The 14014-nt window shown below is 36.9% G+C and overlaps 1 protein-coding gene across 28 annotated transcripts in view; it reads right to left on the bottom strand.

Moving 5' to 3' along the window:
• Positions 1-3340: 3340 nt before the first annotated feature.
• Positions 3341-14014, bottom strand: part of LOC117409047 (sorbin and SH3 domain-containing protein 2-like) — a 147875-nt gene continuing 137201 nt past the window's right edge. For 14 of the 28 annotated variants that reach the window (XM_058997934.1, XM_058997940.1, XM_058997928.1 and 11 more), the window contains 6 exons: positions 12223-13071; positions 11665-11853; positions 10634-10747; positions 6638-6687; positions 5973-6079; positions 3341-5280 (listed from right to left, as the gene is read on the bottom strand). In XM_058997934.1, coding sequence (XP_058853917.1) covers positions 5219-5280; positions 5973-6079; positions 6638-6687; positions 10634-10747; positions 11665-11853; positions 12223-13071 — 1371 coding nt within the window. In that variant the 3' untranslated portion in view covers positions 3341-5218. The remainder of the gene's footprint in view (positions 5281-5972; positions 6080-6637; positions 6688-10633; positions 10748-11664; positions 11854-12222; positions 13072-14014) is intronic. The other 14 variants (XM_058998061.1, XM_058998076.1, XM_058998087.1 and 11 more) reach the window with 3 other exon arrangements.

The raw sequence follows: 14014 nt of genomic DNA, 5'->3' as shown, positions 1-14014 counted from the left end.
TTTGAAAACACAATAAATGCGAAAGTCTATAGCACAAAAAGTAACAAGTACTTATCTGAAGACTCTCCTGTCATGACAGTTCATGAAAGGAAAAATGGCGCTGAGATCAGAGTCCTTTATTATTATTTGTTTATTTAGCAGACGCCTTTATCCAAGGCGACTTACAGAGACAAGGGTGTGTGCACTATGCATCAGCTGCAAAGTCACTTACAATTACATCTCACCTGAAAGACAGAGCACAAGGAGGTTAAGTGACTTGCTCAGGGTAACACAATGAGTCAGTGGCTGAGGTGGGATTTGAACTGGGGACCTCCTGGTTATAAGCCCTTTTCTTTAACCACTGGACCACACAGCCTTTATACTCTCAGGGGTGGGCATGAGTGTGTCACAGGCTCAGCTGAGCAGCTTTGTTATATCATTCAGGTTTTGGGTATTTAAGAGGTAAATAACCATTCGGAAATGTTTACGTACTTGAAAGGGAACTGTTGAACTGAACCATGTTCATCCTGCTTCGGCATACAAGACAAAAGTCTGAAGTTGCATTGCTTTTTTTATTCGTGATAAACTCTTTCTAAACCAGATTCCTTTGTATTTGTAATGAGTCTATGGTTAAATGTATTTGTTACCACCGGATTCTTTAAAACAAAACACAACATGATCCCACAGGTTTGGGAAAAAAGCCCTGAAATGCTCTTTTGATTTCGCGGGCTAGACGTGGGCAGCTGAAGCCTGTAGACAGGCATTATTGTACATCTTCTTTCTCGTACTTTGCATGACAGAACCACTTTTACCAAAGTTAAAAAAAACATTAGGTTTTGTTTGAAATCTTCACAACTTTTAAAAAGGTTGCCCTAAATAGTTGATCTAATGTAAACCTTCTATTCTGCCAAACAACTGAACAGGTTATATTGCAAAGTCACCAGGCCATCAGCGCCATGAATTGCCTGTACCACTGCTTCTGGGCAACAATTTTCACCAGCTAACATTTAACAAAAAATAACATTACATTTGATTTTTTTTACATTTTATAAAAAAAAAACCTTAATAGAACATCACAATAAAGGTTTATCAGTGTTTCAGCATTAGTATCTGCAATCCAGAATCTTTACCTCAACACTCAAGAGTCTGGCTAAGAAAACAGAACATTCTATTCATGTCACCTCATGTCATTAAGATGAAAATAGAACCACTTAAATAGACCCACATGCACGGATTGCTGTTGAAGAGATCCAACAGTATCAGCCATTCAGCTGAAGTCAGTTCATATTTTCCTGTTATTTACAAATATGTAAAGTATGGAAAAAGTACATTGTTTGTTGCTTTGATAAAAACACACTTAAAGATTTTGCATTTGATAAAACATTGCATTTTAGAGTGTGGTATTTACCCCAATTTTCGCAACATTTTGAAATGCCTAATTTGAATGTCACCACACTGGCATCTATGACCAGACATCCTGATAAAATCGTGATCGTCCCGATATTAGGGGCTTTGTCCTGCCATTTGTCGCGATTTTTAGAGTAAACGTTGAAAACCCAGGCGTAAAATGTGACATTTTTATTTTCTCGTTAGGAAATTTCGTATATGTGGCTGCTGTACTGTCTCGCGGTGCAACAGCATACTCTACTGGTTTAGGGCGTGTTGTTTGAGTGAGTTGTTTGCATTGCATCTATGCGGCTATCCAATCACGTTAACCTGCAGTCATGTGATGCGGTATGCGTCATGTGTTTTTTTTTTTTTTTGGTGCGTCCGGTTTTACTGGCGAAGTGTGATGATGGCTGGTGTTGTTGACGAGCCTGTCACTAAAAAGCAAAAAACGACCAAGCACCGAACGCAGTGGGGAAAAAAAAATGATTCAATCATATGCCCATGGTCAAGTCATCCAATTAGGATTAGGATTATAATTAGGATTTCACAGACATTTCGCAGACCTGTTTAAACATTAAATACACCTAATATTTCAGAGCAATATAAAAGCCTAAAAATGTGCCTATTCGGGTCTAAAATTCTAACTGCGTTTAAATAGTAAACAGCAGGTTGTTTGAACCGAGGTCGCTGTGCTAGATTGTACCTGTAGTACTGATTTAACTTGGGTACAACCGACACAGGAATACTTTTTTGTCTGCGCTGACTTTCCAGTTTGTTTTCTGAAAGCTGTTGTTTGTTTTACATTCTGTTCAGCAGCCTCTGTAGTAGCCTTTTGTTTAATGTGTGATTCTGTAGTTATAGCGATCGATTGTATTTTCTTTGTCACATTACAAGATGTTCAAAACAATTACCTCCATCTGCATGTACAGTTTATTTGGGAAATGTCTTGACGCGATCCTCTGCTGAAATATACTACTTTGCTTGTTTTGCTTTGTTGTCCATATGTGGTATTTTGCGTCTAATGTTGAAAACTAGATTTTAGCAACCTAAATCAAAACAATGCAGCACTGACTGCCGCCTGCTACGTACAGTACAGCAGGTCACAGAAAAGCCAGTACAGACGCACTGATAGGCTGATTAAAACATCGCTGTCATCTCAACAGTAAACAAGAAAGTTAACTGCTTTGGAGTATTTTTAAAAAAAAAATTATATTTCTCTAAGTTTTTGTTTTTGCCTAAATGCAATGCACAAAGGAAGGCAAAGGAATACAAAAAACCCTATCTACAGAAGAAAGATACGTAGTTTGCGTCGCTTGCGTTGTGCATTAGTTCACAAGGTTTCTTTCCTCCGCTCACCAACTGAAAGTGTCCTGATTTTTCACTCTTGCTATCTGGTCAACCTACTAATGCTTATAACATATTTAAAACATGTTATAAAAGAATGATTGCAGAAACAGAAAATAGAAAAAAAAAACGGGAAAATAGTAGTTCAGGCAAAATTTATTAGGTATTCAATTCCACAAAAAAAAAAAAAAAACACATTTTGTTTGTAAGAATTTAACTGCATGAAATCCGGTTCTTTCAAGTCTGTCTGTGAAAGAACTTCTTTAAAACCAGATACAGAAAAAAATATCTTATTTCAACAGGCAAAAATACTGCAGGTTCATCATAAATGGCATAAAAGACATGTTAATCTCACAGCAAAGCACCATGCACTTTACTTGAAAATTGAAAGCTTTTGAAATACAAAGCTTTACACCACAAAAGTCGATGTAACAAAGGTGTACTGCAAAAGAGTATTGTATATATTTACTGTTGCCGTATTATTTGTACTTATAAAGATGTATGTACAGTTAGTTTTTTTGCTGGTCATACTAAAGTGTATTCATAGAATTTTGCATAAAACTATTTCACAGATTTGCACCATCTATATGTGATTGTGATTAAGGACCAAATAAATGGGAGACTGGTGCTGGGTGATAGAGACTTTATAAAGCAGTGGATTTAATTTACTTAACAGCTTAACAGTTCCGTACAAAAAACACACTTACAAAATGCGAGAATACATACAATGTGGTAAGTTCAGGCATGACAAGGAGGCTGCAAAAATAATGGAACTGTAAGGTGCTAAACAGCTTTTTTTCATACACTTTGTTGCCTGCCATAATATTGCACAGAGCACATGACTCACAATACTTTCTTTAACATAATATGTTATACTAGTTAACTACTTTGCTGCAAAGAAAAAAACAAATATGAATGAGTGTGTGTGTATATATACTGTATATATATATATATATATATATATATATATATATATATATATATATATATATGATAATTGGCAAAGCAAATACTCTAACCAATTGCTAAATGGCACCTTTGCAGCTAATGTTCTTTCCACTCCTTTGAGTAAAACAAAAAAAAAAAAAAATGTACGTCTTAAAATATACTGACAAAATATACTTTTACAAAATGTGTTTGGGGAACATTCCAACGCTTTAAATAAGTTTACAAACAACATTTAAAAAGGCTTGAAAGTAATATACTACGTCCAGATTTTGATTGCTAAGGCCCTGTTAAAAAAAAACAAAAAAAAAAACACACATTTAACGAAGCAACTAATATATTTCTCAAGCTGGAAAATAAAATGTGTCGGACAAAAGGTTCCTACTGCAAGTGCTAAATTGAACACAACAAATTCATTATTTTAATATAAATGACAGTATTGCTGAGGCCAACCATTGTAATCCACGGTTGTGTTTTTCACATTAGAACACCAAAAAAGTTTTCTCATAACGGATCAGCATATGTCCTTTCGTACTGACCTTTTGGTTTTAAAACTGGGAAATGGGACACTTAAACTAATAGACAAGTTGCAGTATTACAATACAATCTGCCAATGACCCAATGAAAAAGAAAGTTTATGATTCTGAGGCTTTTCCTCAATCCACTCATGTCTAAAGCCAATTTATGTTCCACATATATAATGCACAGACCGGTGTGTTATGTATTACATGAGCTCATACCAAAGTCCCCTTTCATACATACTGTATATGTAAGGGCTATTTTATATTAAACATATATGTAGAAATCTATATATATGTCCTGCTCCGAAATATGCTAAACTTTGGGTTTACATCTACAGTCCTCAAAATGACAGAAATTATAATGCTTGACACTAATAATGTATAACACTGCACACTGGTTACACTTTTGTCTTACTTACGGCATCAGGTTCCATTACTGCCAATAACATCTCAAGTAAAAACTAGAAACCTGTTCTTCGTGTGGTGTGAAGGTATAAAATGTACCTACTCTAATTTGACAAGGTAGTTTAAATTGTACCCTGTAACAAGCATGAAGGCAAATAGGGCATGTGGAAATAACTTAATGTTGAAATCATTCAACAAGTCTATATGACGTGGCTTAATGTAGATTTTCTGCACATAGGCATCATATTTGTTATTCTCTGCATCCATCGTAACTCAGAGAACACCACTGCTAATAAATAACGAGATTAAGTCCTTTGCACAGATAATCAACTGCACAATTCAAAGTTTCCATAGTGTTCTGTTCCACAGATTGAAACTAACCTTTTTTTGTTGTTGTTGAATGTACTGCATTTCTCCCTGGCTATAAGTGGATGAGTGGAATATAAAGCAATAATCACTCAAAACGTTACTGGAATAGGTTTCTATGAAGATGGCTAGTTCTAGCTAAAGGTTATCTTTAGTGTGAAAACACACACATAAAATCTCTGGGGTGTTTTGTTTCCTCTAGAACTGTTCATATCCAATGCAGTTGTTGTGCTGAACAAAAATGGTACCACTGATACAAATCAGTAGTATTATAACCGCTTGACATAGTTTCCTGGGAAGGTACCAAAGAACTTGTTTCTTCTAGAAGTTCCTAGAAAAGGAAAATGTAGCGTTACTGTATGAACAGGAACATTTGATATAAGTGTGGTACAAATGATACAAGCAACAGAAAATAGTGGACAGAGAATATTATTATTTGTATATAATATGTATAATATTTATACAAGAATATGTTTATTGAAAGAACAAAAACACAACTCAAAACTGGCATGGGTCTGGCTTTCAATGGCTGCACATGCTGTATATCATTAAATAAATGCTATTTACAAATTCAGTTTATTTATTTTATATTATCCACAGCAAGGGTAATTTGTTTTGACAAAATATTCTAGCTTGTTTGTTTTTATTAATGCATTTCAATTGCTTGTATTCCTTTCATTATTTAAGTGTGTTTGAATGCTTCCTTAATTTAATTAGACATTTTGAGACCAGATCAAACTTCCTGTAACAACTATTACAAATGTCAGTTTAATTTCAAAGAAAAGTTCTTATTAGTCATACCATCAGTGTTATATCCTGGATGACTTTAAGGTAAAAATCCAAAGATCCAAAGAATGTGGCATATGATTAACAGGTGTGGTATAAAACTGTAGTATAGAACGATTACATTGCTTGACCAAGGATCTCAGGATTTGAGGTGCGACCTCCAAGGACCACCAGGGAGAGACAGAGAGACAGTTACAAAGGAGGCATTTTTAATAAAACCACAGACGTTATACTTACCAACAAACCACCCATCATCACACTTTTCCATGACATCAACAATGTCCCCTTCGCTGAGTTCTAACTCATCTTCATTCCTCGGAGTATAATTATATAACACCTGAAACCTGAAAAACAGAGGCGCAATACAATAATCCCTCCGGCAGTACTGTATGTGATTCTTTATTTTAATTGTTCAATAATTTAAATTGCTGGAAAACATATAAAATACCCGGATTCTGCAGAGTCCACGCCCAGGTTTGAACAATTGCCCCCCCCCCCCCCCCAACTTTTAGCTGAAAGTAATATTTTCATCATTAATTTACGCCCCCTCGTTGTTGATTCGGCAGAATCCGGTAATACCATTTTTGAAGATATATTAATTTGTTGGTGGATTGAAAATGAGCAGGGCAAATTGTAAAAAGTAGAGCCTAAAAGAAATAACTAACTAGAAAAACTCATGCAATTTTAAAGGTCTATAATATTGTATAACAATGCTGCATTTAGGAGCCTTAGTATAAAAGAGACTGAGAGAAGAATGTTTGCACAACTTTTTTTGAATAGATTAACATTTTAACAACCAAACATTATTGTGATTTTCTTTTTCAGCTGGTTCTAGTATAACACAATTCACTTTTTAAATATAGAGAACAATTAAGAGTTGAAATAAAAAATAAATTACTTACGGTTCTCCCCCACTATGCAAGTTGTCTTGAACTAAAACTGGCAGCTGCGGCTGAAATATGAAATATAAAATATAAATACACATAAACAAACCTGTTACAAGTGTCCCCACAAACAGACATTATAAATAGGGCTTTTTCTGTTTGAACTGATAATAACCTACAGTATAACCCCCCCCCCCCCCCCCCCAAATGACATTTACTATAAAAAAAAAATATTTTGTGCTGATAAAACACAGACATTTACAATTAAAAAAAACACCACTCATGTAATCACGCTATGGGGGTTTCTGCATTCAACATTGTTTGCACAAGGCCGGCATTATGGAAAGGCTTTGCAATGGTCCAATTATCATGTGCAGCTGCTAACATTGTGAAGCAACAATGGGGCATAAAACCAAATCAGATAGCCAGTATGTAAAATGTAAAGGAAATTTAGTATTTAGTTGAAGAAACTGCAGAGTTGTAATTCCTGAGTAAAGTCTGTTTACAGTAGTTTGCAATGGGACCTGGGTTTTGTTTTCTCAATCCTACTAGGCAGACATCTGTACTTCCACATAGTAAGATAACCTTTTTATCATTATAATTATGTATGATAGATGTGTGTAATAATGTGTGTTAGAAAAAACGAAATGTAGTGTATTTGAGTGGCGTTTATTTTTTTATCCCCAAAAGTAACCGATTTTGTGAAGTAATAATATAACCAGAAAAACACCCACGGACAAAAAAAAAAAAAAGGAAAAATTCAAGCCCTATTTATAAATAAAATTTTGCAGCATTCCATAGAAAGGCTACAGCAATCACACTGCAGGTTTGTAAAAACACAGGAATTTCAAGGCCAAATGTGGGCTAAATGGGTACTCCCCTGTTGTGGAAGAAATTTGGGGGAAAATTCTGCTTGTCTTGACCTTGCAGGCACACCTTTTTTAAGCTGCGTATACACAGAAAACATTATTCAACAATTCTATGAAGAAAAACCATCAAATTGTATTTTTTTGGTCTACAGTACGCAAGCCAATCCCTCTGCATCAAAATATGTACTGTACATGCATTTCTTTCATAACCGTTCTCTTTTACATAGCAACACACCCGGCTTGCATTATTAAATCAGCATGCTGTGTTTAAATTTGTGTTGTCCTACCCGGTGCTCCCGAGTGGTGCATCCAGTAAAGGCGCTCCACGTGGAGTGCAAGATGCACCCTATAGCCTGGAGATTGCAGGTTTAAATTCAGGCTACGTCATTGCCAACCATGACCAGGGGTTCCAAGGGGGCAGCGCACAATTGACCGAGCGCCGCATGGGTAGAGAGGGCTTAGGTCGTCAGGGCAACCCACGGTTCAACGCGCACTAGCGACCCCTGTGGCTGATAGGGTGCCTGTTGGTCTGCAGTGGGGCCATTCAGATTGGTGTTGTCCTCTGGCACTATGGGTCTGGTGGCTTCAGCGTGCGAAAAATGACGGATTGGCAGGAACACGTTTCGGAGGACGTGTGTTTCTGCCTCCGTTTCCCAAGTTGCCGGGGGGTTGCAGCGGTGAACCGGGATAAAAATAACAATTGGGCATTCCAAATTGGGAAGAAAACTGGGGTAAAAAACCATTGTCGACGACCTAAATGTAAAAACTGTGTTGTCCAAAAAATGTTCCCAGTTGTTTTTTTATATACTGTTAATTGCATTTGCACTGAAGAATATACAACAGTATCATGAATTTAATAGGAATTCAATGTTAAATATTGTTGATGTTACTTAATGCACAAACAAATTGTCAATATATCTGGGGACTATTCTACTAATATATACAGTGCCTTGCAAAAGTATTCAGACCCCTGACCAATTCTGTCATATTACTGAATTACAAATGGTACATTGAAATTTTGTTCTGTTTGATATTTTATTTTAAAACACTGAAACTCAAAATCAATTATTGTAAGGTGATATTGGTTTTATGTTGGGAAATATTTTTAAGAAAAATAAAAAACTGAAATATCTTGCTTGCACCAGTATTCAACCCCTGTGCTGTGGAAGCTCCCAGTTTACACCAATGAAAGAAATTGCCCTAACGAGGACACAATTACCTTACCATTGGCCTCCACCTGTGAACCATTAAAGTTGCTGTCACATTTTCTGGATAAAAACCCCACTGTTGAAGGATCATTGGTCAGGCTGTGAATCGAAGGAAAATGAAGACCAAAGAGCATTCTACAGAAGTTAGAGATAAAGTAATACAAATGCATAGATTAGGGAAAGGGTACAAAATAATATCCAAGTGTTTGGATATCCCAGTGAGCACAGTTGGATCAATAATCAGGAAGTGGAAGCTGCATCACACTACCCAGGCACTGCCAAGAAAAGGCCGTCCCTCAAAACTCAGCGCTCAAACAAGAAGGAGACTTGTGAGAGAAGCCACAGAGAGGCCAACAATCACTTTGAAGGAGCTACAGAGTTCAGTGGCTGGGCGTGGAGTAATGGTGCACCAGTCAACCATATCAGAGCTCTGCATAACACTGGCCTATATGGGAGGGTGGCAAGAAAGAAGCCGTTACTCAAAAAGTACCATCTGAAAGCACGTCTGGTGTTTGCCAGAAAGCATGAGAGTGACCCAGCTGCGATGTGGGAAAAGGTTTTGTGGTCAGATGAGATCAAGATAGAGCTTTTTGGCCAAAACTCAAAGCTATGTGTGGCGCAAACCTAACACTGCCCATGCCTCAAGACACACCATCCCTACAGTGAAGTATGGTGGTGGCAGCATCATGCTGTGGGGATGCTTCTCATCAGCAGGGACTGGGCATCTTGTTAAAATTGAAGAAAGAATGGATGGAGCAAAATACAGGGAAATACTGCAAGAGAACCTGCTTCAATCCACTAAAAAACTGAAGCTTGGGAGGAAATTCACCTTTCAGCAGGACAATGATCCCAAGCACAAGGCCAAAGCAACATTGGAGTGGCTCAAGAACAAAAAGGTGAATGTTCTACAGTGGCCCAGTCAAAGTCCTGATCTCAATCCCATTGAGAATCCGTGGCACTATTTGAAAATTGCGGTCCACAAGCGTCGTCCAACCAACCTGAACAACCTGGAGCAAATCTGCCAAGAAGAATGGGCCAAAATCACTCCGACACTGTGTGCAAAGCTGGTACATATTTACCCCAAAAGACTTAAAGCTGTTATTGCAGCGAAAGGTGGCTCTACCAAATATTAATGTGTGGGGGTTGAATACTTATGCAAGCAAGATATTTCAGTTTTTTTATTTTTCTTAAAAATATTTCCCAACATAAAACCAATGTCACCTTGCAATAATTGATTTTGAGTTTCAGTGTTTTAAAATAAAATATCAAACAGAACGAAATTTCAATGTACCATTTGTAATTCAGTAATATGAGAGAATTGGTCAGGGGTCTGAATACTTTTGCAAGGCACTGTATATATATATATATATATATATATATATATATATATATATATATATATATATATATATATATATATATATAAACTTAAAACCAGCTGATTGGTCCAGTTTAAATGAAATTAGACAGAAAACACTTAAAATATATAATACACGATAAACTGTTTTTCACCATATTTGAGCTGTCGTCAGTATCACTTAGAAGCTCATGCAGATTTTTTCAAACAAAAAGACACATTTTCACATGAACAACAGACACCACCACACCCACTAATAAAACAGTTTGGAAACGTGCATAATATCAAATATATGTTCTTGTTTTGTTTTATTTTATTGTAAATCAAAATGCTGGACTTCAAAGCACACAGAAAGGCAGGTCATTAAAGCTAAAGGTATCCCTGAATGAATGAACAATGTTATGTATAATAACAACTGTTCCCATATGTTTATTTATTGGCTGTTTAGTCTTGAGCATACAGTCGATTAAAAACCAAAGCTGCAGAAAGGGATACATGAACTTTAAAGTTTACAAAACAGACGCATTTACCAACAACCACAGCTGCTGAAGTCACACACAGGGTCCACACACCACCCTACCCTGTGAGACGGTGAAAAGCTTTGACCTCTAACCGGTGAGCCGCAGGATCTCCTGGACATCACAGGGCTACGAGGAGGTTTACCAACAACTACAATATCACGTTTTAAAAGAGGCTGAAAGAATCAAAAGACTAAGTAAGCCTTTATCATAGAAAACACCCAAACAGAAAAACACAGAACTTTCTCATGTTAGAAATATAGTAAACAAGAACAAAAAAGTGTGTGTGTGTGTGTCCCTAATTAAGACTTTCAAGTTTTGTAACAATATCTTTAAAAACAAACAAAATGTACACATGTACTATACTGTACATGTTTAAAGGCCGGCATACATGGTATTTAAGTGATCCATCTTTGCAATATACTAGAGGTAGTATACAACAAGCCCAATTGTGTATGCTATATAGCGCATATTTGATGTAATACAGAACATTTTCTTATGCATCAATCAATCATGGAACATTGAAGTGTTTGTTACCTTTCAGCTACAGGAAAGCCTGGCACATTTTGTAAAAAGGCACTACTAACTATTGCACAGCAGATGGCGCTACTTCATTTTTAAAGCGCCAAAAAAAAAAAAAATTGAACACTACTAATAGAACGTCACAGAATTATATGTCTAAGATGTAGCAATCATGCTGCAAAAACATCATCTGAACAGCTCTAATTTCAAGTATTGCAGAAAACAGGTGAATCCAAAAGCTCAATTGGCCTCCAATCCCTAGTAATACAAATTGTGAGTCAGTCAGTCTCTATTAATTTTCTTTTCAGGATGAGGTTATCCATTTTTTTTTATCCTTATACTCAGGCATTTAGCTACATTAAACAATTTGCTGCAGGCTTGTTATTGACAGAACCAATCAAAATAGCTATGTATTCTTTTTTTTTCCTTTATTTTCTTTATTAAATAAAAACATAACTATGTACTGATTTCATTTTGCTGCCATGCTCAGATTATACTATACTTGGGTTCCAAAAAAAGCACATTAAAACACCTCAACACCTCAAAGCCTCAAGCAGTTCCTTTTCTTTACCTTCAATTTCGGAGACCTAGACTCCAGTCGGGGAGAGAGTTTTGAGGAGAGAGGGGGGGAGTGCGTGACAGCAGGCTGGGGAGATGCAGAGGGTGAGGACTTTGAAGAGTGTACCGATAATGAAGAAATGAACGGGAGGTTTGAGGGGGAGGAAGAAAGCGGTGAAGACATGCCTGGAGAGGCGAAGGCCTAGTGAAACAGGTAATGCAGACATTAAAAATAAATGAACAAATAAAATCATTAGATTTCAGGAATACATCATTTGCAGAAGAAAAATACGAATTCAAAGTTTTAAATCATTTTTGGATTGAAGGGGTGACAGGTACTGTATGTACTGAAGCACAAGTAGATGTGTTAGATAAAATAATCTAAAAGATAATATTTATTTTACATTATTAATTAAAATATTACACCAAGCAAATCTGTTATCTATAAGAGCATCCTGTAGTGAGGCTAGATTATTCACAGTATTCACTTGTTTGTTTATACAAAAAGCTATATTTTTATGCTAAAATACTGTATTTACATAACAAAGACCTTTTTTTTTTTTGGCTATACCTCTTTCTGACTATGTCTTGATTTTGAGTCTTCACTAGTCACATGGGCTATGCTTTTAGATGGTGTGGATGTCTTTTTGGTTTCTCCAGGTTCTTCTTCTATATAGAGTTTGGGAAGCTCCTCCAATACATCTGCTGCTCGTCTGTAAAACCCTGTGTCTTTCTGCAAGCCCCCGTTTTGGTTTCCTTGGATGATAGACAGCAGCTCTTCGCAAAGCTCCTCCTCCTGGTCTTCCCTGAACTGCAGAGTCGTGTCTGAGGAGTGAGGCTCAGAACACTCTGAAATGACTAAATTAACAGTTTCTTTGTGCTTGTACGATTCCATGGTGTCAGAGAAACTAACCTCCTTTCCTTCAACATCTATGGAATTTCTGGACTGCTTCTCACTAATGTCCTTTGTTTTGTTTTCATCAAGGGTCATGCCACTGCCACACTTGTGGGTGTGTTCGTGTAGCGGCGAGGAGGTGAGGAACGGTGATAATGATCTTGGGACGAGATACGGCTGTGGTGAGTGGATGGTTTGAGGTGAGCTGGAGAAGGCTTTGGAAGATGTGATTGGAATGAAATGCCCTTTCTGAACTTGAGATGTGACGGTTCTTGGAGAAGCGGTTCCTAGCGAAGTAGAAGCCAGTGGCGCCAAAGAGTTGAACTCTTCCAAGCCAGACAGGAGGCTGCTTGGGAAGGGAGGGGGAGTGGGGGCAGGAGTGCTGGTGGGAGACATCCCAACAGTCAGGGAGATCCACTCACTGGTGATAGCTTGAATATCAGGATTTTTTTGTGGAATAAGGGAAGGTGAGGAGTGATGTCTGAGAGTAGGGGATGGAGTACTGAACCTCGGGTGGGAAGAAGTCTTGGGAAAGAAAAGGTGTAACTTAGAAACAGCAGGACATGTAGGAAAAGTAAATAAAGAAAAGAAAGTAGTAGTTTTAAAAGGAAATTACGAAAGAACAAACCCACAAACGTAACTACTTATAGGTAGAAGTAACATTTCTGGCAAATGTAAATTGACCTAATTGTAGATTGAGACCTGCAACAAAATTACAAAACTAAACTTGAATAATCATGAAAGTACTGCTGCTATATTACTTAAAACCCAGTACTAATTTAGTTTAAATCAAATCTCCAATATGAAAAAGACTTCCACATTCATATAAATAACTGAACAAATGACGTGATTATGAAAAACATTTAACAGGGCCCCTTAGTGTGGGATTGTTACAGTAGACATACTTCACAACACCAACATTTCATTTTGATTAGTTCACAAAGTTTCCCTATACACAAAAGACAAATGATGACACTTTATCTCTCTGAAAAACATGAAACCTCCTCTGTTTTTAGTGTGGGTATGGGTGTTCTAGCATGCCAGCTAATTTCTTCAGCATAATCAAAGCAATTTAAAAAGGAAAAACAAGCTCAGTTTTAAAAACATGTATTGTATCGTTCAATCCACAACTGCCTCTCTTGAGTCACCCTTAGAAACATCATGTGTCCGCCATAGCTTACATTAGAAATGGTGGTAACTACAGTAATGAAAATGATAAGGCCCATTTGACCTGCCTGTGCCTGACCCTGGTTGAATCTAAGGGTTCGGTATTAAAAAAGCCATTTCTAAGTTTTGGCCCGATTAACATGCTGAGATGACCTGACTGACTGAGGGTTGAGCAGACACATAATTCACTTGCTGTAAAAGACAGGATGACTGTGCCTCGAACATATAATTTAGCAGCAAATACAACACTGTTATGTTTAGCAGTGATGAATACAAATACAAACATTTAGACAGGAAATTT

This window comes from Acipenser ruthenus, chromosome 2 (genome assembly GCF_902713425.1).
Source record: "Acipenser ruthenus chromosome 2, fAciRut3.2 maternal haplotype, whole genome shotgun sequence".
Classification (NCBI taxonomy): domain Eukaryota; kingdom Metazoa; phylum Chordata; class Actinopteri; order Acipenseriformes; family Acipenseridae; genus Acipenser; species Acipenser ruthenus.
The sequence above is the reverse complement of the archived record's forward strand: the minus strand, read 5'-3'. Positions and strand labels throughout refer to the sequence as shown.